General features: G+C 41.3%; 1 protein-coding gene across 1 annotated transcript in view; it reads right to left on the bottom strand.

Annotated features, from left to right (window-relative positions):
* Positions 1 to 791: 791 nt before the first annotated feature.
* Positions 792 to 27,362, bottom strand: part of LOC130586342 (myosin-13) — a 29,903-nt gene continuing 3,332 nt past the window's right edge. The window contains exons 6-38 of the mRNA XM_057387128.1: positions 26,187 to 26,279; positions 26,027 to 26,090; positions 25,839 to 25,937; positions 25,639 to 25,742; positions 25,324 to 25,462; positions 24,796 to 24,914; positions 24,546 to 24,695; positions 24,296 to 24,466; positions 23,666 to 23,975; positions 22,150 to 22,223; positions 21,559 to 21,646; positions 19,323 to 19,440; positions 17,827 to 17,950; positions 16,856 to 16,992; positions 15,286 to 15,541; positions 14,050 to 14,292; positions 12,281 to 12,457; positions 11,534 to 11,679; positions 11,357 to 11,447; positions 10,190 to 10,579; positions 9,482 to 9,608; positions 8,954 to 9,072; positions 8,174 to 8,370; positions 7,501 to 7,684; positions 6,469 to 6,634; positions 5,560 to 5,684; positions 4,437 to 4,745; positions 4,148 to 4,351; positions 3,929 to 4,054; positions 2,511 to 2,681; positions 1,593 to 1,697; positions 1,418 to 1,513; positions 792 to 986 (exon numbers count right to left, since the gene is read on the bottom strand). Of these exons, the coding sequence (XP_057243111.1) occupies positions 792 to 986; positions 1,418 to 1,513; positions 1,593 to 1,697; positions 2,511 to 2,681; positions 3,929 to 4,054; positions 4,148 to 4,351; positions 4,437 to 4,745; positions 5,560 to 5,684; positions 6,469 to 6,634; positions 7,501 to 7,684; positions 8,174 to 8,370; positions 8,954 to 9,072; positions 9,482 to 9,608; positions 10,190 to 10,579; positions 11,357 to 11,447; positions 11,534 to 11,679; positions 12,281 to 12,457; positions 14,050 to 14,292; positions 15,286 to 15,541; positions 16,856 to 16,992; positions 17,827 to 17,950; positions 19,323 to 19,440; positions 21,559 to 21,646; positions 22,150 to 22,223; positions 23,666 to 23,975; positions 24,296 to 24,466; positions 24,546 to 24,695; positions 24,796 to 24,914; positions 25,324 to 25,462; positions 25,639 to 25,742; positions 25,839 to 25,937; positions 26,027 to 26,090; positions 26,187 to 26,279 (5,217 nt within the window). The remainder of the gene's footprint in view (positions 987 to 1,417; positions 1,514 to 1,592; positions 1,698 to 2,510; positions 2,682 to 3,928; positions 4,055 to 4,147; positions 4,352 to 4,436; positions 4,746 to 5,559; positions 5,685 to 6,468; positions 6,635 to 7,500; positions 7,685 to 8,173; positions 8,371 to 8,953; positions 9,073 to 9,481; positions 9,609 to 10,189; positions 10,580 to 11,356; positions 11,448 to 11,533; positions 11,680 to 12,280; positions 12,458 to 14,049; positions 14,293 to 15,285; positions 15,542 to 16,855; positions 16,993 to 17,826; positions 17,951 to 19,322; positions 19,441 to 21,558; positions 21,647 to 22,149; positions 22,224 to 23,665; positions 23,976 to 24,295; positions 24,467 to 24,545; positions 24,696 to 24,795; positions 24,915 to 25,323; positions 25,463 to 25,638; positions 25,743 to 25,838; positions 25,938 to 26,026; positions 26,091 to 26,186; positions 26,280 to 27,362) is intronic.

Raw genomic sequence — 27,362 nt, 5'->3', positions numbered from 1 at the left:
ACACACAGAAAGATACACATACACACAGACACGGACAGACACACTAACAAAGGGACAGACAGACACAAAAACAGACACACAAACAAACACAGACAATTGTCAATGTCGTAGTGAATAACAGTCCATATAGTCACTAAAGCATCACCCAAGTTTATTTTATATATATATATATATTTATATATATATATATATATATATATATATAATTTCTCACAGCTTCACCTTAGGGTTGGCTGAATATATCAGTTATAGACACACACACTGTGGGTTACTTGAAGAAAGTAATGGATATTTCCTGGGTTCATGGAAGTTTCTATCAGGAGGGAGCCTGCTGCATCTCTGCATCTCAGGAACATCATTTTTCTGATTTCTAAATATAGAAAAAGGAAGATAATGTAGAGGGTATCGGAACAACAGAATTATTTGTGRTCTTGTTTCAGGTCTTTGGCTACTGTAAATGTTCCACCATTTTACAATGAAGAAGTAATATCTCCCAATTGTGCTGAAAGACCTGGATCCTCAGAGTTGCTCATAATTGGTCTKGCTCCTATGAGGCACCAAAAGGACTTTCAAAATGCACTGGTTTTGAGTAAGTAACCATTTCTGGCCTYTGTTCATGAGGTCACTCCAGTGAAAGAGTGGCAGTATTCTGGGTGTTAAGTCAGTTGTCGGGGGGTCGCCGGGGGAAATAGGAGATACACTACGAGGATAGATCCGCTGAACTTATTTTATTAAAATTGAACATGCTTTTTATAATCATTCACGCTGCAAAATTCATGCATCTCCAACAGTCAGTGATCTTTGTGACACCGAATCATCAAAATGTTCCCTCTCTGCAGCCTCTGACTCACCTGGCCTTCAATATCACGACTTTTGGCTCGCAGCTTGTTCACCTGACCTTCRGCAATGTCAGCTCGTTCTTTCGCCTCTTCCAGCTCGTGCTGGGCTTTGCGGCATCGCGAGAGATTAATGTTTGCCTGTTCCTCCTGAAAGTCAGACAGCATTGTCACTGATGTGGGCACAAATTAAACTGCCCTGTCACYATTGACACCTGTGACTGTGCCATGGTAACATAACCTGTGTTGGCCTCACAGGTATATACCTGCATTTCCAGTACTCTGTGCATTTATATCTAGTACCATCCAAAGCATAATTAACCACTYGGGGGACAGAACAAATACCCTGCTCAGTTCCAGATGGGAAAATTGGCTTGTGTGGCTCCAAAAGTGCAACAGATCAGGATAACTGCAGCTATGCCTGCTCTGTTGTGAGCCATGTCTTTATAAGGTAAAGAATACTCAAAGGCAGTGGCCATAGCTGCCCTCTCAAACTCAGTATTCAATTATTTTAATGAYCTAGAGAGCCCACCTTTCAGAAATCTCTACCCAGGCCCCACTGAAAGGAATCCTCCACTCACAGCTTCCTCTGCTTGTTTCTTGTACGCTTTCACTTTTAACTGCAACTTGTCCACCAGGTCCTGGAGCCGAAGAATATTCTTCTTATCTTCTTCAGACTGCAGAAAGTGAAAATCAAGTCAGGCTTGGARGATAAACTGAGATGATCCTCATAAGAGGGCAGCAGATTTGCAATACCTGGTAAGTGAGCTCCTTCAGCCTCCGCTCGTACTTGCGAGCTCCTTTCAGGGATTCTATTCCTCTTTTCTGCTCAGAATGAAGCTCATTTTCTAACTCGTTAATCTGAAACACAGAATCATGGTGAAGATGGCAAGCTGCYCAGAATGGCTGCTGATTCTGCTGCAGGGTTCTGTGGACTAAGGCTGCAGAGAGAGGGGCAGAGCAGGGCAGCTTCCTGCAGCTGCTTCTTGRGTCTAGACTAGCTAAACTATGCTCACCATTTTACATTAGTAGTGATGTAGTGTGTGAATGCATAGTTGTCTAGAAAAGGAACTTACCTGTGCTTACATAGAGCATTTATASTCAAAATTAGGCTTAAATCTGTCAGAGAAGAGGAAATTGAAACAGGGAAGGGAAGATTGGATGAATGTTCACCAGGTAGATGGTCTTGTTTGTCAATACTCATAAAGCTTCATCTTACAGATCCTTCTGGAGTTCCAGAGACCAGAGCTGCACGTGATGTATTTATTATAGTGGCAAGAATATGTTGCCATACAAGTCTGTCTTGTTCTCAGTGCCTTTCCTAATGAAGCTCAAATATTTTTCTGTTTTAGCTTTTTGCTTATATTGCCCATTTAACAGTTTCTGAAGTCTGTCCTTTATCAGTTCCAAGTTCATCCCCAAATAAATATGTTTTAAATTATTTTAACCTAGATAAAATTACCATCTGTGTCTTCCTGATGTCCATCTGCCCCCAGTTTTGCACAGTTTTTTTGAGGTCATTCTCAAGTTCACCGCCCACAGTGCAATGTTTGACAACTCAGCATTGCTCTCATCAAACCTGGGGATACATGGGGCTCTTCCTGTTTTCACCCTCCCAAGACGTTCAAGCAACCAAGGGCCCAGTCAGAAACTTCACCTTAGTCTACTCCATACCCTGGCCTCCAGCTTTTGGAGTTGYTTCTTCCCTCCCTTCAGTGCCAGCTGCTCAGCTTCATCCARACGAAGCTGCAGGTCCTTCACAGTCTGKTCCAGGTTCTTCTTCATCCTCTCCAGGTGGGCACTGGTGTCCTGCTCCTTCTTCAGCTCTTCTGCCATCATGGCTGCCTGGTTGTAGGGCACAGTTAAGTTACAAATGTGTCTCCCTATCCCAGCAGTTCTGAGTGCCTGGGAGCAATGCCCAGTTTCATATTGATGTGTGACTCTGCATGTTCTCACTCAGTGCCCATGGCTGTGCCAAGGCTCTGGAATACACAGAGGATCACTCTTCCTCAAAGTCTGTATTTTTAAAACTGCTCCACCTTTGAGGATAGGGTTGATACAAAGAAAAAAGTAATTAAGGAGTGCAAATGGCTTGTTATCAAAATTCTGTTTTTTAAGTTGGTCAAAATTGAAGTATCACCAACTAGCACTCTTCATCTCTGGCCTTCTTGGTGATTTTGAGTATCTGGCTATTTAGTGCTTAAATTTTCCAAACAGTCAGACTTCTAAACAGTTTTTGCCAGTGAGATGACACTGAGTACCTCAAATCACACTGAAAAGCTTATGCCTGCTGAGATSCTCAGAACCTGGGATAGACAGCTGTCACCAGTGTGGCAGAGCTGAGAGGAAAGGGAACCTGCAGCACTGGAATCCTGCACCTGCAGGACTAAACATTGGTGCACCAGGACTTGATGCAATAGTGTCACCATTTTCTGTTTAATTTTCCTATGCCTTTCCTAGATGGTCCTAGGTATTGTTACTTCTGATAATGTGGAACCTGTAGCCTTATTTAAATAAAACATTTCTATTCTCTCTTTTATTTCTTACATGTCTAGCATTTGTRTAGAACTGTGTATGATTTTAGTCTTAGTTTCTGCTTTTCTATGCTGTGTCTAGACAGGCCTTTATTCAAACTATCCTTTGTTTTTTTACAATTTTCTTTTACAATTTTGCCACCATCTGTTCTATTTACTCTGGAAGCAAAAGTGAATGGGTATGGAGAAGGGGAGAGAGAATCTCTCTTCAATACAGACTGCTAGCAGGACACAAGAACCCTTTCTGAAGGTGTTTCACAGATGACAAGTAGTAGGGCAATGGCTGCATGAGGCCCATGTGGGAGGAATAGTTCTGTTGAATATATAGTTATAGTTGAATATATAGAAATATATTTGAATATAGTTGAATATATATAGATGAATATATATATATATATATTCAATATAGTTGAATATATATATAAATATATAGTTATAGTTAAACATATAGAAATAGTTCTGTTGAATTGATTCTCCTCCATCTGATTGCTGCCTTTCAAAAGTGTAAAAGTGACTGTGGTAGTACAAAATGTAAGGGAGGCAAGCAAGAGGACTCACATCTGTGATCGCTTTCTTTGCTTTCTCCTCTGCATTTCTGGCTTCCTGAATGCTGTCTTCAACTTCAGTCTGTAAATGAGTAATGTCCACTTCCAGTCTCTTCTTGGTGTTGAGRAGGCTGGTGTTCTGTTGGGACAGTCAGAACAGACAGATCATTCTCACCCTATTTGTGCCACTTCCACATTCCTGTAATAATCTGTAGCAGGAGGTGCCAAATACCTGTGAGTGGAGCAGCTGCACTCTCTCGCTGGCATCCGTCAGCTCCTGCTCGGAAACCTTTCGGGCTCGCTCGGTCTGCTCCATGGCAGCTCTCATCTCTTCCATTTCTGTTGTCATCAGATTGTTCCTGCGCTCTACTATRGCAAGCTGCTCTTTCAGGTCATCGTTCTCTCTCAAAGCATCATCTAAATGGAGCTGGGAATCCTTAAAAGGTGAAAACACCGTGAGACCCAGAAGCAAGCAGAGGGTATGGCAAAGACCTGTGGGACAGGAGCCTTGTGGTCCCTACCTTGAGTTGCCCTTGCACAGCTTTGAGGTGCTTYTGTGACTCTGCTACCTGACAGTTGGCATGGCTCAGCTGTATTTCCATGTCATTCAGATCTCCTTCCATCTTCTTTTTCAGCCTCAAAGCATCATTTCTGCTTCTGATCTCAGCATCAAGCATGGTCTGCATAGACTCTAATACCCTCTGGTGATTCCTCTTCAGCTGTTGAATTTCCTCATCTTTCTCTGCAGTCCTTCTATCAACATCTGATTTCACCTGGTTCAGCTCCAGCTGCACACGCAAGATTTTTCCCTCTTCGTGCTCTAAAGAGCCCTGTTAGGGTTGAAATATTATCATTTGTCTCTGTGGTATCCTTTGCTGGGAAATGCCCATGCAGAAATGTGATCCTTTGCAGCTGGGAGGGTGGGTGTATTTTGCTTTATCATGGACCTTTAGAGAAGAGCAAGCACTGAAAAAGCTGACTGCTATTCCATACTCATTGTACCCCAGCTGGATATTAAATGGTAATTTAGGAAAAATATTCCATAGGAAAATACCTCAAATACCACAAGATCTGGCACTGAAGGCCGTGTCATAGAGAGATAACAGAGATAACAGATCATGTGGAAACATAAAATAGGACAGCCAATCCTCCTGCTCAGAAGCAGCTTGCCTTCTCTTGCATCTCCATGCTGAATTCTGCTTTTTCCCACCCCAGTGACTGTGAGGGCAAGTTRCCCTTTCACACAATCTTTCCCTCTGGTACTCAGCTCCTCCTCTCTTGTGTCATCTATCTTCAGTTGTAGCAGCAGTTAAAAGCCTGAAGCTGGGTCTTTATGCCCAGTAAAGACGTGTCACAGTTCTAAAATGCTAGTAAGTTTTCTTCAGCCTTCCATGGGAGCAAATTCAATCAGATGGTGCAAAATGAGCTCAATTTTAGACTGGGATTGAGGTTTGATTGTGCATGATAGCACAGCAAGGAATGCCACATTGGGAGGAGGAGCACTMCCTGTGTTTTTTAGTCTGTCTGTGCTGTCTTACTGCACCTTTGCAACAGTTTCAGGATAAGCAGGAATATAAAACGTATACCCAAATTTTCTCCATTYTTGATGTCTCTAAAAGCAAGCCCCTTGTTGAGGACACTTGCCTCTGCTTCTTCTAATGCTGCTTGTAGGTCACACTTTTCTTGCTCAATTTGCTTCTTTGCTTTCTCCAGCCCATGATTTGCTTTTCCAGACTCAGCAATCTGTTCAGTCAGATCAGAAATTTCCTCTGCAAGTAGAAAACACAATACTCAGCTCCTCTTCAATAGTGTGATCYGTGGCACCTGCAATTGCTCTTTGGCAATGGGAGTGACAGAAGAAACGCTGATGTAATGGGATGTAACWGTGAGAATAAATAATATGTCTTGTCTTATGTGCTATCTTTATTTCTGATAGCCTGCTCATCCCACATAGTTCAGAGTGCAATTGGAAAATGAGAGGGCCCAATTAGAGTGAGCTCAGAAAATAATGTCAGCTTCCTCTGGGCAGTGGAATTACATCTCCAGAGACAGTGTTKGATTGATCTCTTTATCCTTAGATAATCCCCAGTGATCATTCAGTTCACAAAAAGGATCTGAGTTGTACTTCCCTTATGTAATTAAATTGCTTATTAAATGCCAATCCACTGTGTCACAGCTGCATGATCCTCCAATAAACAGGAGAAAGCCAACAGCCCTCCAGATTTTTTCAAGTGACAGTGACTGAAGTAATCTGAAAAAACTGAGTATCATCATAATTTCTGTCTATTCAGTTAATTTTATCCTTATCCGTGCATAGGATTATGATGTTGTGAAGGAGGGGGAACATCCAGAGGAAGCAGAATGCTGTAATAAGCTGTAAGCATGTGCTTGCAGCTGACTTTATAATCAGCTGAACAGGAAAGAAAGTCACCATCTTTGTGGGAAAATCATAAAGTACAAAACCCTGTAAAGAGGCAGAGCTCTGATAGTCCAGAAATGTGGAAGTATCTAAGGGTTCCTGGTGAATGTAAGCTGACAGACACATGCACTTACGCTGGAGGTTCTTGTTCTCCCGTCTGACAGTCTCAGCCTGGTCAAGCATTTCTTCATAGGCGTTCTTCATCCGGAAGATCTCGGTGCTGAGAGAGCGAGATTCCTTCTGGGCAGCCTCCAGCTCAGTCTGAGTCTCCTGGTATTTCTGCTTCCATTCAGCCAGGACCTGGCATGGCAGGAGAAGGAGAATGACCCATTCTGAAACACTSCTGTCTCTGCACCTTTATATGACAAGAACCCAAGAGGCTTGGCCTGACTTAACAGTCTTTTGCTTTGGACTCTTCCTGTGACATTTGACTCCCTGTGATGCATACTCTGGTTGTTTTGGTGGAATCTACTTAAATCTGCCTCTTCAGCCAACACTAGTGCATGCCCTGAGTTGTCAGGCAGGAATTTGATTTGACACCAGCCTSAGCACAATGTGGTTTGTCTGAATAAGGATGTGTGAGTCTTCATAATGTTGCAACAGCCAGTGGTTCTGGACTAAGCCCACCAAGAAAGGTCATACTCTCCATTTCTCTCCTGGGTTGGATCCCACAGACCTGTAAGGCATCCCTTTTTTAGCACAGTCTTTTCACTCACACAAGGGTGAGGCCAAGAGACAGGGCTGTGCAACGTCACTTGATCCAGCAGTGCAAATTCATTTAAATGTCAGTAAGGGCAGTGAAGGCTGGAACTTTACATGAGTCTGAGGCTCTAACTCCAAGGTTAGACTAGCAGACCAGCACCAGGGCTTGTTAGCTTGCATGTGAGTACTCACCCMGTCTGTTTGACCAGTCTCCCTTGTGAAGTCTTCATGCTTTTAAAGACTATCAGAAGGCTACTTTATTATTTGCTGTTGTCATCTGGGGCTACTTACACAGTGGCTTTATSTTTACCATATGTCCCATTATGGGGTCCTTACCATACCTTTGCTTTGGGTAAGATGCAATTTATTTTGCTCTGAGTTCTGGACTTTGATAATTTCTGAATTTGTCTTGTCCTGACAAATATCTAATGACGTTTAGATCTGGCATGGTCTTTTGAACAAACCTTGTCAAAATTCCTCTGCTTTTTATCAAAAGCTGCACAGACTGCATTTGACCTCTCCACATCAATCATGAGGTCATCCACTTCCCCCTGCAGCTTCTGCTTTGTCTTCTCCAGTGAAGCACACTTTGCATTGACAGCCTCAATCTGCTCCTCTGATTCCTGCAGGCGCTGKGCCAGCTTCTTCCTGCAGGATGAGACATTCAGCACTGAGAAAAAGAAAATTCTGATTTTCTCAGAAAATGGACATGAAAGGAGTTTGGAATGGGAAACATGGGCAGAGAAAGCAATGTATGATGCTGTGGTGCCAGGAGCCTGGGGTGGCACAGCACTCTGAAGTGGTGCATGGAATGGGAGAATATGTACCTGAGGAGGTACTGTACCAGTGTGGAGAGGGAACCAGAAATATGCTTTCAATACTGACAGTGTAAAGAATGTGCTTTTTCAACTACTATGATTAACTGAATGCACTGGAATTCTCCTTTATTTTGACACTCCTAAGCCTCTACCCCTACTCCWCCTTTAAGTATCTACTCACTCCCCTTCTCACTTCTAATACCTTACAARGCACACTKCTCTACTTATTCCCACTGCAAGCMTATTYTGATTTCCTTCAGTTCTTCMYTCACTATGCTTMAATATCCTTCTACTTGCTSCMASCCATCCCTYCACATACTTGGCCTCCTCGAGTTCCTCCGTGCGCTGAATCGCGTCCGTCTCGTATTTGGTTCTCCACTGGGCCACTTCACCGTTGGCCTTGGACAGGGCTCGCTGCAGCTCCSCCTTGGCCTCCTGCTCCTCCTCATATTGTTCCCGGAGCAAGTCACAGTCGTGGCGAGCGGACTGCAGGGCGTGGGCCAGGGCRTTCTTGGCCTTGGTAGTTAAAATTATACAAATTGTCAAAACATTAACAATTTGTGACTGGATGTTTTCTCTGTGGTTTGATAAAATATTCAAATAATCTCCCTGTCCATGTGCTACAGTTGCTAGAGAAATAGAAGGAGYAATATGAATAACATTAGGAACTCTGTGTTTCAGACTTGATGTTCTTAAACAAGGTCAGGTGCTTGTCCATCTTGTCTGGGATACCACTTCTCAAATGCATCTGCACCAAGTGTTTCAGACAAAAGTAAGATAAATCCACTGACAGACAAGGTGCAAGCACTCCTGCTCTATTTCCYTTTTTTGCTTTGCCTTTCCAGTAGCAGTACTAGATATGGGCACAGAGCTGCTTTCATTAATTTCTCTCATGTTTTTGAACTTCAGAATGCATGATGAGAAGGCCTTAAACTGTCTTGCTTATTTGATTTTTAATGTCTACTCTGTTCTATATTCCAAGGCAAAGTTCAGAATTTTCACTGTTCCAATATCTCTTCTCTGAGGAGAAATCTAATTTTTTTTTTTTTAGCGCGTTGATTTGTTTTGAGATTTGTTGTTCCAAATGAAAGAAAGTCACCTTATTTTCTTCCTCTAGTTGTCTCTTCAGCTCTTCAGTCTGCTGGGTGAAAGTATGTTTGCCTCGAGTTAACTGAGAAATCAAGGCCTCCTTCTCCTCCARTTGCCGGGTAAGTTCACCTAATAAGAAAATGTTGATTTTTTTTTAGACAGAAATATGAGACATAAAATGAATGAAAGCARCTAGCCTTGTGGAAAGCAATTACAAGATATAATGTGGTAAATTGAAGGGAGAGTAGTAATTGTATTCCCACTGATCGAAAAAGCTGTTGAAGAGAAATGCTGYGCTGGCATCAAAGAAAAAAAGATGAACTGGCCAAAACTCACATGTTCATTTTGATTGACAATACTCCTGGTTGGTTTTATGTTTCCTTGGGTAGAGTTTCTATGACTGCCACTGGGAGGAGGTTGTACATACTGAGTTTTGTTCAGATCACCAAGTGATGAATATGTTACAAAATACACGGGCATTCACGCAGCATATTTAAGTACTTGACACCGGAGTATTACCTTTCATCAAGGAACCTACCATTCTCAGTCTGTAGACGWGTTTTCTGTGTGTTCAGATCATTAATTAGTCGCACATGTTCATCATCTTTAGCTCTGACTTCATTGAATTGGTCCTCAAGAGCTCGGCACATCTTTTCCAGATTGCTCTGTGAAGAGATAGAAAGCATATCGCTCAGCTCATCTGGTTGTTCACAAGAACAATGCTAACAATGAGAAATCTTCTTGTGCTGATGCCTGATGATTTTTGCTTTTCCTTTTTGCACTTTCTGTACCCTCTATGCATCCGCCTCTACCCCTTAGCCCACATGTTTGTAATTCCTGGAGCTTGATATTCCAGCTTAGTTTAGGAGTTCTGCTGGGCAGAGAGACCAAACATCCTGAGGAAGGGCTCAGTGTGCCCTGTTCTATCTTAAACCCGAGGTCAGCCTTGGGTGAAGCCTTCTGTCCAGAACATCTTGTGTAAACTGGGCTCTGGCCTCATCCAGGGGGGGATTCATTAGAATAGGGGGACATTACTGCATTTGTGAAGTTTCTTATTGGGGAATCCTAGATAGATATGCTAATTCCTGAAACCTATAAAACTTGTACCCGTGCTGTACACAGGTGTGCATTCTGCCATCAAGTTGTGCACCTGGGATCCCAAATACCGAGGTAAAACCCTTTTATCCCCTTAACCGTGTCTGCGCCATTATTAAAAACTGGCCTTTCAAGGCAACAGTGCAGCAACCTTGGCTTTGGAGACAGACTCYAYGTTACTGGCCAAGTCATCAATCTCCATCTTCAGCTCACTCTTCTCCTTCTCCAGCTTCTGCTTCACACGTTGCAGGTTGTCGATCTGCTCCCCCAGCTCAGCCGTGCTGTCGGCGTGCTTCTTCCGCAGGGCGGCAGCCGTTGCTTCGTGCTGCAGTGTGGCCTCTTCGAGGTCACGCCGCATCTTCTGGAATTCTGCCTCACGCTTCTTGTTCATCTCAACCTGAGCTGCTGTCGCCCCTCCTGCTTCTTCCAGGCGCTCGCTGATCTCCTCGAGCTCCCTSGACAGGTCAACTCTCTGTTTTTCAGACTTTGCACGGATGGCACGTTCAGCCTCAATTTCCTCCTCCAGTTCCTCTATCCGAGCCTGTGAGAGTTAATTGGTTGAAAGAGGACTTTTGAATGGACARATTTAAAATTATCACTAAGGAATAAAAGAGCAAACATTCACATTCATTAATATAAGCATTGAAAGAGAAATTCTACTAAAAATTTCAATGTATTGTGTCCTAGGACAGGTAATATTCAGTTTTGGAACAATAGTGAATATAAAATCTGATATTTTATGTTGTAGCTCAGAATGGATTTATTATTTCATGAAGGCTTTAGAATTGCACTTTCSTGAAGAAATAGAGGGGGTGTCACTGGAAAATGTAAAGGAATCCGAATTTCTTAGAAATTTCCCAGAAGTCAGGCGAAAACTAAGCAGTGTCCTTTCTCTATCAGCAAATAGGACAGGAAGAACTTTGAGATGTTCACAGAACTTTGAGCAATCATGGTGTAATAGCATTGAAGAGAGCTGTCTTCCTGGTTCTGCATTTAGAATGTGATCTTTGTCCTGATCATGACATGATATGTCACATTCTATTGTTTTCTTAGAAAAGCAGTTCTCAGTGGCTGCACATTTGTGGCATTTTCAAAGCGTGCCAAAATGTTCAGTTAAGAAATTTCCTACATAGTCATGTGTGATTAGAGACCAGAGTTTCTGTAAAAGTGCCCTGAGATGGGAACGGCACCCTGAGTCCCATATTAATGTCTTTATTCATGTGAGGGAAAATACTTTTGTAGAATTGTCTAAGAATAAGTATTAATTCTAAGAAATTTGTGCTTGCTGCTAAAGTTATGAATAACTCCTAAACTTTACCTGAATCTCTTTAATTTTCTTTTGCAGCTGAGARCTTTGAGCCTGCTCATCTTCAATTTTACTTTGCAACTGGCTAACTTCAAAATCCTTTCTGTTACAGAACAAGAGGACAAATTCAGTATGGTTAAGATGAAACATTAATTTCAGWATTCAGAGCATAAGAAGTCAGTGCAATACTTTTTTAGCCTTTCATCCATTTGCTGCTTATCATTTTCCAGATCCATGATGGAATCCTGAGACATTTTCAGATCACCCTCCAGTTTTCTCTTTGCTCTCTCAAGGTCCATYCGCAGCTTCTTCTCTTGTTCCAGAGATGCTTCAAGCTAAAACACATAAAACATACTTTGAAATACATAAWTTATGCTTTGAAAGTAACTATTCTTGATTTAATAATCTAACTAAGTAGGAAATTGGTGAATAGAGAAAATAATCAGGTCATCTCCACCTGTGCTGTACTCTCACCATGAGTGCAGCAGAGCTGTCATGGTGGTTTAGTTTCAGACACTGAGCTGTCCACAGCTTGGCTGTGCACAGTTGAAATACCAGYTTTTGAAAAAACAGAAATAAAAATTTTCCAGCAGCTGCACTTTCTAGCATATAGACTGTTAAATACAGACAGATTTCCAGTAGTCATAACTTCCTGGAGTATATGCATACACAAATAGCTCTGCAGAAACCTTCAAACTGTCACAGGCCTCCTGCTTCAGCTAATGGGTTAAATCAGATCCCGAAAATCTACAGTGCTGAAATACCCGGTGATAAACATGAAAGATGTRCTGGATTCCACAATTCCCTGTCAATTAGCAATGATTTGAAATTATTAGAGCTGGATTGTCTGCTTTAGCTGTACTCCCAACTATAGATTTCTAGTCTACTGTGAGCTCTCACAGTGTATATATCCACAACCCAAAAACTTTTACTTACATCGTCTACTTGCTGCTCCAGTTTGGACTTGGCTTTGGTGAGGGTGCTGACTTTGTCTTCCTCAACTTGCAAGTCATCCAGKGTCTGCTGGTGTGCTTCCTGGAGGGCCTTTTTCTCCTTAGTGAGTTTAGAAATATTTTCATCCAGAGCTGCCATCTCTTCGGTGAGATTCTTTACCTGTCAGACAACCAGCATCCATCCCAGGAGGGGATGTCTTGAGAAAAGGCAGACTGAGAACATAGTGAGTGCATCCTTGCAAAATCTTGCATGGATGTAGTCAAAATGCTCTCTGCAAAATGTTTATATTGATTGTAATGAGGACAGCAGCATATATTGTGCCTGAGAATCTAATCTCTTTGGTCCTGCAATGGTAGGAMTTCTTGCTTTAGTTGTTTTTGATCCCCAGCCCTATCCTACTAGATTTTATAATGAAATGTGCTAGATCTTCACTTGCCACTGCAAGTTTTTCCCATTGGGATTTACACAAGCCCTTTGAGTTGCTCTTGCTCAAGGATTCTTTCCTGCATATGATATATTTGCTATGAAAACAGCTATAAATTGTCAGCAAGTCAGGTTCTTAAAAAAGCTATGATCAAGTGCTTAGCAAAGCCAAAATTATGTTAAGTTTTCCATACAAGTGGAAGAAACCATGATAACATGGCAAAAAATCTTATACCTGTGGAACAAGAGATCGCAAGTTTAGGGAAAGGGCTCCTAACTGGGCTACCAGAAATACTGGCTCTGCTAGCTTTATCTTAGAAACTTATTCCTTTTACTTCAATGCAGCATTACCCACCAACAACCTTATCTCAAATGCATCAGGCTTGATCCTTTCTTCCCATTTGTTGCATTAGAATGTGAAATCCTGTAAGGAGAATCCACACTCTGAAGTGCTTTAGCTGTATGTCCCTGATAGAACACACCTTCATCCTAATACCCAGCACCAGCAAGCCTGCTAGATTTTCTCTAAGCATTAGCATAGCARTGTCCAACATGTCTGTAATTGTGAACAGGATGGCAGTGGAGAGAACTTCAAGATTATAGTTCTGGTGCTGCCAGCATTGTTTCCRCTGCAGGAACTGAGCACTGTCACCGCAGACTTGGAATTTTGAATGCTTACGTATGTATCTCAATTCTGTCTCTTCTTACTGATATTTAAGATGTACATGAAGAGACCTGTGAATTTCCCAGGAGATAAATGAGTTAAATATAGGCCTGATACACACCTTCCTTGCTACACTGACAGTCTGAATCTTACAAGTCAGGAAGAATCTCAYTGTGTCATCAGGTCAATGAAAGGAAAGGATATCCACCCTAGCTGAGACCTGGGCTTCTTAAACACAAAAGAAGCATAAGAAAATATTTAACATCTGCAAATCAGTTCTCAATGCATATAATAAAGGACAGAACAGCAGAGCTGTTCCATGCCAAATTGCTCACAAACATCCTACTTCTCCATTACCGCAAGACACGCAAATGCACGGATTCCTTAAGACTACAAATAGCCAAACATGAAAATTCTCTATCAAGCTCCATAAAAAACTCTTTTTGAACTGTAATTGTCATTGTTCCAAAAAGGAAGTTAAAATTTTAAGAGAAAAAATTCTCTCAGCTGATTGATTAAGTGAGAATACCTCTCTCCTATGCATTGGACACATCTCATTTCTATTCAGAGCACTTATAAGTGACTGCAATTTTCCACAAAACTGACAAGCTATACAGGAGGGGAAGAATAATTGGGAAGAATAATTCCCTGATTCCTCTGTCACCTTATTCTCTGTTGCATGCTTCTCCTTTTCCACTTTGGCCAGAGTCATTTCAAGATCATCAATATCTTTCTTCAGCTCTGAGCACTCATCTTCAAGTTTCCTCTTCTTTGCTGTCAGTTCAGCATTTGTCTCTTCTTCTTCCTCCACTCTTTCATTTAGTTCTTTAATTTTAGCTTCTAGCTGGATTTTGCTTTTAATGAGTCCTTCACATCTCTCTTCAGCATCAGCTAGATTTTCACTCTCCTATCAGAACACATTGAAGACATATTTATAATAAAAATGACAAAAGGCAATAWATGTTGTTAAAGTGCCACATCCAGAAAATCAAATTCAAAATTACAGAATTTTCTGTGCAAATCACAATAATGCATGTGATGCAGTCTTGAGGATAGTGGCCTGCTCAGCCATGGCTGGGAAAACAGACCATGATTCCATGGTAGAGACACTTCCTTTTAGCTGGTCAGATGGTTTTACCATGGTACCATGCAAGAGACTCACAGGGCTCAATCATAAGAAAGAGATTTCATGGAATCAGTGATGTAAAAATTTGGTCAGCAAACTAGAATGCTACCATGGTGGAAGCAAGGTCTTAGGTGTAGATTTGTAAAACATAAAGCATTTCAAATCATCTTTAATGGGACATTGGGTGATTCTGAAGAAGGATTCAGGTAATGCTTCTGATGTTCAGGAGACAGTTAAGACCTTTGGTGAGTGAAACAATACAGAWTTCTTTTTTGAAAATCAGCTGATTCAAAAGCACATGGGAACAAGTGACATCCATTTGCACCAGACTGCTCTTGGCCATGTAATATTTCATTGCCTTTTAGAATCTGTCAAGTGCAATTTCAGTTTCTATTCAGTATTCCAGAGAAAAGCAGTTTCCACAGTTTCAGTTGTGCCTCTGACAGCCAGTCCTGCCCTGGCTGCATATTATAATGGCAGCAGATGTGGAAATGGCCTATATTTCATCCAGAATCAGGCACCACTGTAAGGARCACATTATRTAYACTGTGGAATGTCTGATTCTTCCAYTGSTGATTGCAGTTGGAACTTCCTRGTGTTAATGTTTGGTATATGCTTTGCACCTTGCTTAGGTGCAAATGACAAGATCAGATACAAAGCAGTGGAGGCTTTGTCCCCATTCCATACCTGCTTAAAGAGGACAATGGAAAAGAGGAGGAAAAGTGCAGCAGAGTAAGARGAAGTGGGGTGAATCTGAAAATGGAGGTTACTCACAGACTGAACCTGAAGCTGCAGGTCATTTTTCTCTTGCAACAGGGTCACCATTTTCTCCTCCAGCTCCTTYCTTTTWGCCTCAGACTTYGCAAGYTCTTCCTTGGTTTTCTCAAACTCTTCCTTCATGTTGGCCATCTCCTTCTCAGACTCTGCACTCCKCAGCAAGGGCTTGATCTTAAAGTATAGCTTCATCCATGGCCARTGTTTGACATTCATGAATGCACGGATGTTGTACTGGATGATATAAATAGATTCTCTGAAAACACATGTAATTGGTTTATGAGAGTGGTGAGACTTGAGCTGGAAACATACTCTGATTATTTGCCACAGCATCAGCATTTACCCCAAGAACTTTTGCATGAAAGTTTTTTCCTCACCTCCCTTGCTTTTAGGAAAGAGTAATTTCAAGCCCCTTATTGGACAATGGCTGTTCAGTAGCTTGAATAGTATCTATTTTCTGAATATATTGGGAAGAAATACTTCAAAACAGACATACTTCTCTGGCATATTGACTGGGAATCTCAGAGACTTTCCTCAATCTCAAGGAAAATGCAAGTGTTCAGATCAATACCAGAGTGAAAACGACATCTTTGAAGTACTGCTGTTGAGATTAAAAATCTGGCAGTTACTGTCAGTTGTGGAAATAGCAGCTTGATGCTTTTTGGGTCACTCAAAATAACAAATACCATATTAGTAATTATTAAGACAGAAACGGAAAAAAAAAAGGAAACATTTTTATGGTATTGAATGCAAGGATAATGCCCATATTTGAAATTTATGCCCATATTTAATGCCCATGTTTGAAAGGGAGATCAGACAATTCCTTGCAGAGAAATCCAGTAAGGGTTATTGAATTCTTACTATGCCTGGCTCAGGAAACACTGAGATAAATATATGCCGCAGAGTATTACAAATAAAAACAATTGTTTGGCAGAGTGTCCTGTACATTTATGCAAGCCTTGCTACCCCTAAAACTTTCACTTGTCAACAACATTGAAGAAAGTTTGCTTGTCTTGTCCAGTTCTGTCACTCCTGAACTCTAAATTTTGCATGATTCATCCCATCTCAGAGGGGATGAATAAAAAGCTGAAGGGGAAGGGGAATAGTTGGAAGTATTGAGTACTTCTTTGTACAAGCTAGGATTGTTCATCTTAGATGATGGAGCCAGGAAAGGAAMTTAAAGAAAGGGAGAGCAGAGAGTGATTATATGCCATTTCTTACAAAATCAATGTCATCCAATTAAATGATGAGACAACGTATTCAAAACAGACAAACCTTAGTCCTTGTTCAGTTTGCTGTCTCTGTCACAGGATTCTTTAAGGGTTGAAAACAGTAAGTGCATTCCCCTAGGAAAGGTTCCTTGTTAAATACCAAGTGTTCTGGTCCCATTGCTAAACAGCCACTGCCAGAATTTGTGAGACTGKGAGGAGGAAGTTGGTTGTTTGCACTTGCTCTGTTCCCCTATGACTTTCTAAGCTTTGTTTTTAAGGACAGCCTTTTGCCTGAGATCATATATTACATTGATGGACAYTGTTCTGACACATTACAATTGCTGGTATTTTCTTATTACCTTCTTTCATTCATCTTCTTAAACTCAATTCTCATGAGGTACCCTCTGCACATTGCTTGTGTATGAGTGATGAGGCTCACAAGCTTCTCATCTCTCATCTCTTCTAGGAGTCCCAAGAGACCTGCCTTGAAGAACACCTAGAACATAAAGGAGGGTTGGACAGTTTGAGATTTAGGCGAGATGATAGGTGATACAGGGTAATACGAGGCAGTTTAGGAAAAATGTCTGCAGAGGAAAAGTTTAAGAGCTAGAGAAATTTTTTGAAGTCTTCAAATCCTCAATGTTCCTCTGAGTCATGACAAGTCACTCTGTGTACGATCTAATCATATTATTGCAGTGTTATTTGATGTCTGCTCCAGTGCAGTTTTTGGAAARTTTTGCTCATCCCTGGAACTTTCCAAGACCAGATTGTAGCTACCTGGTTTAGTGGAAAGTATTCCTGCCCATGGYAGAATGATTGGAACCAGATTGTCTTTATGGTCCCTTCCAACCCCAACCATTCTGTAATTCTATGATTCTGTGTCTGTTCAGTAATGTAGGCAATTGCTTTGTGTCCAGAGATAGCACTGACTGGGTTGTTCAGGTTGTTTGGTCACCAAAGAGCAGTGTCTCGCCTAACACTGCATTGGATGTGGAAAATAGACTTTATGTGCTTAACTCCCCTGAAGAGTAGGGCTATCCAAAATTGTTCGAACCCATCTGACCTACACTGATGTAAATATTTTCAAATGGCTTGAGAAGGAAGCAGCAGAAAATCTAGCTGCAGCTATGCTGGATCATTCTGGTACTGTGGTGTTCCCAGGGCTGGCAGTGCTGCCCCTCACACAAGAACCACAAGTTCTCTGTACTCCTTCTTGTTAGTGGTACACTTGGTTTATAATCAGCATGAAGGTTGATCTTGTATGCAAGAAATACTTTCAACAAGGAAAGTATTTTGCTTAATTATACCTACTGTTCCACRAGGACTTTACCTTGGTGTGGCCAAATTTRTATTGGTTGTGGTCAACATCAATGGAGGAAAGAAGCTTTTCTGAAGCCTTTTTGCTGTCAATGAATTGGCCCTCTGGAATGGCTGAGGCATTAAGGATCTTGTACCTGTGGTGAGACAGGTTGAARGAACTGGTTGCAAAGAGGGTGAGGAAAACAGGGTTCATTGTCTATCATGAAATGCATGAAAACAGAGCTATCTGAAAGCAGCTGAATGTCATCTGACAATGTTGTCTTGTTGAACAAAATCTGATGAAAAGGGGACACATSTACTCTTTAGAGGAATCTGTTGGTYGTGTCACAGCACAGTAKGCTGTTACGTACAGAACTAAGGCACATAATCACAAATGTCTGCAGGACCAGGAATTAGGAAGAACATTGAACATGTCACCCTCTACTCAACTTGTTTTATTGACATCAGAGGAATGCTACTCAAATTAGAGTTGAAGATTAATTAAAACTACTGACAAAGATCAGCTATTTTTCCAAAGGGAGTGAAGATCTTGCACAGCTCAGTCTCTACAAGTTGTACCACTGAATCCTTGAGTGGATTGAAAATTACATGAAATTAATGTGTAAGTACTAGCAGCAGTTTTAGCATTTTGCAAGGTAGCTAAATGATTAAGGTATTCCTGTGTAATGGACAGGACAATCTAATCCTTCTAAAGGGGTTTCTTCAGATTTATCAATGTGCATGTGTGACTGTTCACTGGAGCACTKCATATTCTCAAGTCTACATTGAAAAAGAAAATGTAAAATCATGACAATGATAACAGTATAGTTAGTTTATTCTCTATTTTTGGCTTTCATTATTATTCTTAAAGCACTTTGTGGTTCTGGACCATGGCCATTATGGAYGAATTCCTTCATCTGTCACTTCAAATTAAAATTTGGCAATTGAGACTAGCTAATCCCTTACTGAACCTCAGATTGCAGGACACTTTCAGAGAGATCTTGGATCCTTTTCATACCGGTGCAGCATGGAAGATGCYACATTTAGCTATACCAGCAGACAGTTCTGATTGAGCACTCTATAGCAACTGAGCCCACATGAACCAGTTTAGGTGTCTCCATTTTAAAAATGAAGAAAACAAGGCAYGTGATGCTGGCCAGAGGCAGAGCAGTGGCAAAGCACTGTGAGGAGGCTCATGTGGATTGATTTTGTATCTGTACTCTGGAAGACTTCAAACAGTAGTCTACAACAGCACCTTATTCATTTCATTACAACTGTTTGGCACCTCTTTGAATCGTTGGGGATTGGCTTCAGTTTAGAAATTATACTGGTTCTGATGTATTAAGAAATCCTTGGTCTGGTCAGAGAGGGAATCACTGGAGTGACCTCAGACAGTATTAATGACTTGGTTCTTTTCAATGCCACTAATCTCATCTGATTGAGAAGCGTCTCTCTGTGATGTCACCTGAGCTGTGTATTTACTGAGGTCTTTTCTTAACAGACAGTAAGTGGTAACTGAAGACCTACCGTTGTTTAAAGTCYGCATAAAGGATTCTGCTTGGAAACCCCTTCCTGCAAATTCGGATGCCTTCGAGAACCCCATTGCACCGCAGCTGATGCATCACCAAGTAATGGTCCATTGCACCTTAAACGAAATACATCCATCATGATTCCCTTTTTATTCCAAGGAGTCTTCATATGTGTTAGCATTCCAGAATGATCTCTCTTGTTTTTGTTTTTGTTTTTGTTTTTGTTTTTGTTTTTGTTTTTGTTTTTGTTTTTGTTTTTGTTTTTGTTTTTGTTTTTGTTTTTGTTTTAATTTAAGCAGCTCTTTATTAAAGATGCAGGAAGTGCAGACAGAACATGCCTTCAATTCATACAAGTTGTGGAGAGTTGCATCAGTGAGTTTTACTAAGAATGTAAGGGCTATCAGTGCTTGTGAAAAGCCATCAGGCCATATTTCTCAAAAAATGTCAGGATGCTGCTTTAGGAGACCAACTGAAAAATCTTCAACGGCATCCACCTCCTCATTGGATGTAAGCAAAGGTGGCACAGTGTAGTGTAGTGCCATGCAGCCAATACTCAAACTTAATTAGATTTTATAGCTAAATTTCCACTCAGGAGTGGAGAAGCAGGTTGCTTAAAGCTCCTAGTCCTTCTGCAGAGGAGTGTTGATTTAAAATGGTAGAATTAATTTCCTCCTGCTAAAATGTCTTTTGAACACAATACTATTTCAAAGTCTTATTCACAAAGTACTGCAAAGTACAATTGGCAGAATAAAGCTCTTGGAATCACTTTGTTATGGAGAAATTCCCACCAGCTGCTAGAGACGTTCATTAATATAGAATTATTCATACCCTTACCATTGTCTTTTCAGTGTATTCTGTCTTTTCAGTTTATCCAAAAAAAAAAGTTAGAAAAGTCAATTGTAAGCAGCCTAAAACCAGCAAAACATCAGAAGCTGTCCAATTTTCCTTTGTTCACTTTACCATCTCTAATTTGAATCATACAGTACTAGTTTTTTTTTTTTTAACAGGCAAAATTCAAGATACCCTCTGAGTCACATCTGACAAACAACCGACACCACAGTAAAATGATGTCCATATCTGGCACCATCAACCATTCAAACATGCTTTTCTATTTTATGTGGTTTCTGCAACTCCTTCCTTGCACCTTCTTGACTGTCAAGACCCCAGTAGGTTTCCTCTTTCTCAGTTTTTGGATGTGAAGTGTGGACATTTCCATTTGGGCTTCATTTATAATCAGTGGATTGAAACAATTTCTTCYAGGATGTGATTAATCTCATCCTAAGATAGTTGTATGTAAGGGGCCAGATGAATCACACCTTAAAATGCTAATTTAAAAGGCTAGCTTCACTGAATAGAAAAGGAGTTCATATGAAAAGCTGAAATGTGAATGTTACATATGTGCATTGCTTAAACCATACTTGTGGTCTTCAGGGTTACACAGAGAAACATAAACTAGAAAGGCAAACATCCTGAATTTTTTTTTTTTTTTTTATTTTCTGAGCAGATGCTAAGCTCCTCTTTCCTCGAACTCATGTTGCATCTGCCACACTCTATCAATATCTACCTTATCATTCAATCAGTATCAGGCCTCATACTCATTAGACTCTGGCAACCCAGCCTGGGAAACTCCTCCAGCTACTTCAGTTTATTGATCACACGAAAATACTCYCAAATTTGACAGCTCTCAGAGACTAAACTCTTTATGAGAGTTTAATATTGAATTAAAAAAATAAAAAGTAACTTTATATCAAAATGCTTTCCAAGTGCTAGCAGCACACAGCAGCTTGTACACTGAATTCTACAAACAGCATATGATTTYTTTGACAGTTCTTCAGCTCAGTGAATCAGATCCTAACACTGAATAATTAGAAATTGATATGTGGTTGGGCTGAAACCAACAGTTCTGAATGATACCATGGTCCTTTAAACTAGGCATTTCTTAGGGATTTTCTAATGCTRTTACCCACAACAGACAATTTTATCAGCTGTAATCAAACCCATCTTTATCACTTTCAGTTCTGTACACACATTAAGTAACGATGGTAACTGTTATGGGCCATGTAATGCTCAAATGGGTAGATAGACAACACAAAAAATTCCCTTTGTTACTGTCTTGCAGGCCAACCCCCACAAGGATGTCACACGCAGAGGGAACTAATTGGGAAATTGGTGTGGGAGCTAAACAGGCCAATTCCTGTCAGTCCTATKTCTTCAGAATGTAATGGTGGACTTACCAGGTGTCTTGGTCTCATTAGGAATCAGGCAACGCACAAAGTGAGGATGAGTGCTTCTCAGATTAGTCATCAACTTGTTCAGGTTTTCCTGTGATAGAGCAAAATGAGGGTTTCAGCTTCAAGCTACAAAGCTTTTGCATTCCTATTTAAATTCAGGAGTTATAGAATCACAGAATTGTTTGGCTTGGAAGAGACATCGTCCACTGGACCAGATTGCTCCAAGCCCCATCTTCCCTGGCCTTGGACATTTGCAGGGATGGGACAGCCAGTTTCTCTGGGCAGCCTGGGCCAGGGCTTCACCACCCTTAGAGAAAAAAAATTCTTTTTCTTATGTTTGATTTAAATCTACCCTCTTCCAGTTTAAAATCATTGCCTTTCGTTCTGTCACTACAGGATCTGGTAAAAAGTCTTTTTCTGTCTTTCTGAAAAGCCCCCTTTTATATATTGAAAAACCAGAATAAGGTGTCCCTGGAATCTTCTCTTCCCCAGGCTGAGCAAGCCCAACTSTCTCAGCKTTTTTTATAGGATAGGAGTTCCAGCCCTCAGATCATTTTGTGGGAGCATGGCTCACATAAAAAGAAATTCACATACCCTGAATACAGCAGACACTGTCTGGAAAGAGCCCCCCTTCTTCTTAGCACCCTTCTTGCCACCACCACTGTCACCTTGGAAGAAATAGATGGGAAGTGAAGAGTTAGACATAGCAGTACATTTTGTAGGCCTCACCTTCCTTTGTTTGGCCATGGACCAATAAAATACTTCATTTTTAAGTACTGACACACTGCTCCATGAGAATGCTCCCAGGTAGCTGCTGCTCAGTGTGTATATGTTTGATCTCAAATACCAGGCTTAGGTTGAGTCACAGTGTAAATGGCTTTGCTGTATGGAACTGTGTGGCCTGGCCTAAGTTTCCTAACAATGCACTCTCTGCTCGTAGTCACATATTGCTCTCACTATTATACAGAGCCCCACTTAAAATTTTATTTTAATTAGGTGAAAGACCAAAGAATGTGACTTAGAATTGGGCATCCATTTATCAGTGCAGGGATGTCTTCTATAGAAAAATCTCCTAATTCAATGTTTCAGGTGAAGAATACCATTCTATTCTGAGTTATGGCTGGAAGCAAACTTTAGTTTCGAAGTCCAAGCAGCTCAATGTCTTTCTGTATTTACTACACCAGTGAAGCTAATTAAATTGAGACTTACATGGAGTCTTTGTGCTCCAAACTTCACAGCTTATCTCACATTTTATTTGCATAACCTTTTTTTCTCACCTTTCTGATATTGATAATACTGGCAGGTTCACAGCTGAGTAATGCCCAGTGTCTCCTAGGGGCTTGCTCAGACACACTGGTGTGTGAGCCAAGCTGTACCTCAGGGAAGCCACCATGAACTGTCTTTAGAGTCTCAAAACCTGTGGACCATATGTCTGATGGAATTAACTACTGGACTATCATTGACTTGACTACTGCTATACACKATCTCTGCTTTTTTTTTGCCCAGCATTCAGGCTACCAGAATATTGGAATTTTTTTGGTAAAAATCTGGGTGGCCAATTTTAGTAAGGCAGATCTACTGACTATGTTGATGGTCTTCAGACTCAAAAAAAGAGCAAAATATGACACTGTACTCTGATGCCCATGGAGGACTTCTAAATTTATTCTCTATCTCTCTCTTCTTCTCATGCAACACCAGGACTACTCAGATGGATATCAAATAGTTCTCTGGTCTCATTTTAGTTCTTCCAGTTCACCTCAAGAAACAAAACTCTCTCCACAAGGACTATAAAGTGCTTGTGCTTTGCACATTTATTTGGCCCCTTCTCATGGCTGAGCAAGCATGCAGTGATTCACAACACAGTCAGTCAGGAGATATACACCTCCTGTCATTTGGGTTTGGACTTGCTGTGCTTTACTTCTTGGCAGCACATAAATGTGGTGTTTCTGGCAGTACTGCATGTTGGTGTCTTAGTTTTGGCATATCCAGATGCACAAAAGAGCAAGGTAAGCTTAGGGGACGGTAGCCTTGAGTATACTACAGAGAGGAGAAGCAGAAGTAGACTTTAGTTAATTTTTGCCTTATTGGTCATCACTGAAAAAGCACTTACCTGTTTCTGCACCAGCGTAGTTAGAAAATAGGAAAGATAACAGCTTCAAAGATGATTTCTGGTACAGCCCCACAACAGTTTCATTCAGAGGGTCCTTGTTCTTGTCCAGCCAGCCTGAGATGTTGTAATCCACTGTGCCAGCATAGTGCACCAGGGAGAAGTGAGCCTCAGCCTTGCCTTTCCCTGGTTTGGGCTTCTGGAAGCTGCTGGACTTGCCCAGGTGCTGATCATAGAGTTTGTTCTTGAAAGAGGTGTCAGTTGCCTTGGGGAACATGCACTCCTCTTCCAGGATGGAGAAGATGCCCATGGGCTGGGAGAAATATGAATACATATAGAAAGTAAGTGGTGGGGAGGGGAGCCATTACTGCAAGGAGTAAGACTTGAAGTTCACCTCACTGTAAAAAGCATTCATTAAACTCATTAACTTAACATTGAACTTTCACCCTTCCATCCCATCAATATTGTTCAGGAAACCACTGTTTGTGCAGAGACAACCTGTTCCGAAATCTTTGGTTTTATAAGCTGCCTATTTTGATGTAAGAAGGTAATTCAATTTATCAAGAATGATTGAACACCAAAAAATTATCACAAAAGAAATGTGCTCCCCTACAATGAAAAGATTTCTTCCACCTTCTCAATGAGCTCGATGCAGGCAGCCAGGTCCATGCCAAAGTCAATGAACTCCCATTCRATTCCCTCCTTCTTGTACTCCTCCTGCTCCAGCACGAACATGTGGTGGTTGAAGAACTGTTGCAGTTTCTCATTGGTRAARTTGATGCACAGCTGCTCCAGRCTGTTGAACTATAAATTYAAAATTAAACAAAAAAGCCAGTTWGTTTCAAGCAGTCCCCAGTGGGCAAGTRCACCTGTGGTAACTCACATCAAAAATTTCAAAGCCAGCAATGTCCAGGACGCCAATGAAATGCTGTCTGGGCTGTTTTGTATCCAGCTGTTGATTGATGCGAACAACCATCCACAGGAACATCTTCTCATAGACTGATTTAGCCAGGGCACCCACAGAATTGTACACCTGTAAGAAGCACAGCCATGACAGTAGCAAATGGTGAGTTAGCTTTACAGTTGAAAGAACTCTCTGAAAAATTTGAAAAGCTGATGAGCTGTTTATATACCTGTTGGACATTTTGTCCTTTAGTTACATATTCATTGCCGACTTTCACCCTGGGATAGCATAAAGCCTTGAGCAAATCAGCAGAATTCAGACCCATCAGGTAGCCAGCTTTGTCAGCCACTAGGATCAGAGACAGCAAATGAGTTCAATATAGACAAAGAAAGGTGTCCTGGTCCTCTGGGATGTTTCTGCTACAAGGAGTGTATTTTTGGTGCAACTTAAGTGCACCTATTGTCAAGAGAACTTCCTCTCCAGTCTCATGGAGAATATTCACCCTGATCCAAAGGCAATGTCTGCAGCATAATCCTGTGTCTGTGCCTGGAGGGCTGCAGCAATGCTTACGTTTCATGTCTTTCTGTTTCCTCCTAGAGCGTAAATTAAGCCATTGAGTTTGTGAAACTYAAAACAAACTTTAAAAAGTTAGTTTCTGGAAAGGAAAATAATTTTCAAAAAATGTTGGRCATTTTATGGGGTGGGGTTGCTGGCTCTCTGCTGGTGCAGTACACAAACAAACTGCAATCAGCCCTACCTTCTGTACCRTCCGGCTCTGCCTGCTCCTCACGCTGCTTCTGCTTGAATTTCATGTTCCCATAGTGCATGACGGCCCCTGTCAGCTTGTAGATCCCTACCTTCTCATCAGGACTGAAGCCCAGGATGTCCACRGCACTCTGCAGAGGCAACAGGCAAGTTGGGAAAGCACAAAGGCTGGAGCACAAGGTGCGGGTGKGGTTTCTGTCCCTGCCTCACTGAGTGTGTCCAGCACCATTTTCTGGGCAGCAGAGCCCGGTGCTGGGCCCAGTGGAGCTGGACTGGCTGCAGGGCTGCTCTGCTCTGCTCTACTCACATCYGTAGCCAGCAGCTCCTCGCTGTCGTCAATACTGGCAACAGTGACTTCTCCTTGGCTCACATAGAGGAAGTCATAGGGGTTGGTGGAGATGAGGAGGAGATCTGTAGGAGTGTGGGTCACCTTTAGTGGCACTGGGACAGATCACAGTGGGGTGAGAAAGCACGCACTGAGCCAAGCTCAGCACTGCTGGCACTCACCAATGAGCTCYGGCTTCTTGTTGGACATTATCTGGTAAAAAATATGATAGCTCCTTTCACTAGACAGCTGAAAAGTGACTCTGGATTTCTCTAGGAGATCTAACCAAAAGAGAGGTGCTGTTAGTCTACTGATAAATTTGAGCCTGTAAATGCATAAATTCTGCTTGCACTGACATGCTCCAACTCACAGGTTTCAATATCTGCAGAGGCCAGCTTGCCAGTTGGTCCAAAGTGAATCCGGATGAATTTTCCCTAGCAAGCAGTGCAGATCAAACCATTGGTTATGACAGTCAMTGAATGAAACTTGCATTAAATATCTTCATTCCAACAAATCTGAAATGAACTCACAAAGCGTGAGGAGTTGTCATTCCTCACAGTCTTGGCATTGCCAAAAGCCTCCAGCAGTGGGTTGGCCTGGATTATCTGATCCTCCAGAGTCCCCTAGTTACAGAGGAAAATRCTGCTTATCAAACTTTACTTAGCAAATAACAAATATTGCAAAAGCGATATTGCAGATAATTTTTACATATCACATGATTTAAACCTAGAAATTAGCAATGTTCTTAAGCAGCCATTGGTTTCAAAGGGAAGAGTRCTGAAAGACAGATCTGTGTTTTGTTTGCTTCTTGTGTCTGATACCACATGTTGGATATCACATACACAATCACTGCAGTGGAGTTCAGGGCATTTGAAACCTGTGTGAGAGATGTTCCTACATTGCTGTTCACAAAGGCCTTGACAGCTAAAGAAAATGTGAAAATTCTGGAATTTTTTTTAAGGTTGCTGGAGCCCATGACACACAGAAATAAGTGCAGTCTTTGGTAGGAAACTCCTACCAAGGGAAATGTAAAATTTTGCAGTTGTGTTCAAACAACAACATCCTTTCAGGATGCAGCAGTACAGATCTCAGCATGCTTTGAAGTCATGGGCATGGACAAACCTGACATTCAAATACCAAACTTAGATAAGCCTAGAACAGAGACTTTTAGATTGTTTTTTCCACTGCATTACTGCAGAAGGAGTGATCAACATGTAAAGATTTGATACTGTGTTGTATCCCTCTTGGTAGGTGCACAAATATGGAAGGAAAAAGAGCTTCTGTGACATTATGTCTCTCCTTTTCAGTGTGAGACAGTCCAGGAAGCAGAGTAAGCAGAGTCATTAGTGTGACTCTAGCAAAAGTCATGATTGAYCTTACATAATCAGGGCATGAAAATATTGCAAGGGTTAATTTCCAAGACAGATGGAAAACAAAGAATAAGGAAAAGAAAAGTTGGTTTATATCAGATGAAAGATGAGTGGCAGTTTCAGTTTCTGCCATTTCGGGTCTGCCGTTCGCAGCACTGTCTGCAGATGGCGCAGCAGGTTTAGATTAGTTTCTGTTAGTGAAGATGGACCTCTAAAATCAAGGCAACAAAGTAGCGTATATAATATATATATAAAAGAAAGTATCTCAGACCCATAGAATAGTGCCCTCTCACGTCTATCTTTCAGCTTTCTAAGGAATCTTTCTCGAGGAGAGAA

The sequence above is a fragment of the Malurus melanocephalus genome, unplaced genomic scaffold, assembly GCF_030028575.1.
Source record: "Malurus melanocephalus ecotype Western Australia unplaced genomic scaffold, MMel_1.1 scaffold_1141, whole genome shotgun sequence".
Lineage (NCBI taxonomy): Eukaryota > Metazoa > Chordata > Aves > Passeriformes > Maluridae > Malurus > Malurus melanocephalus.
This window is presented reverse-complemented; position numbering and strand designations above follow the sequence as displayed.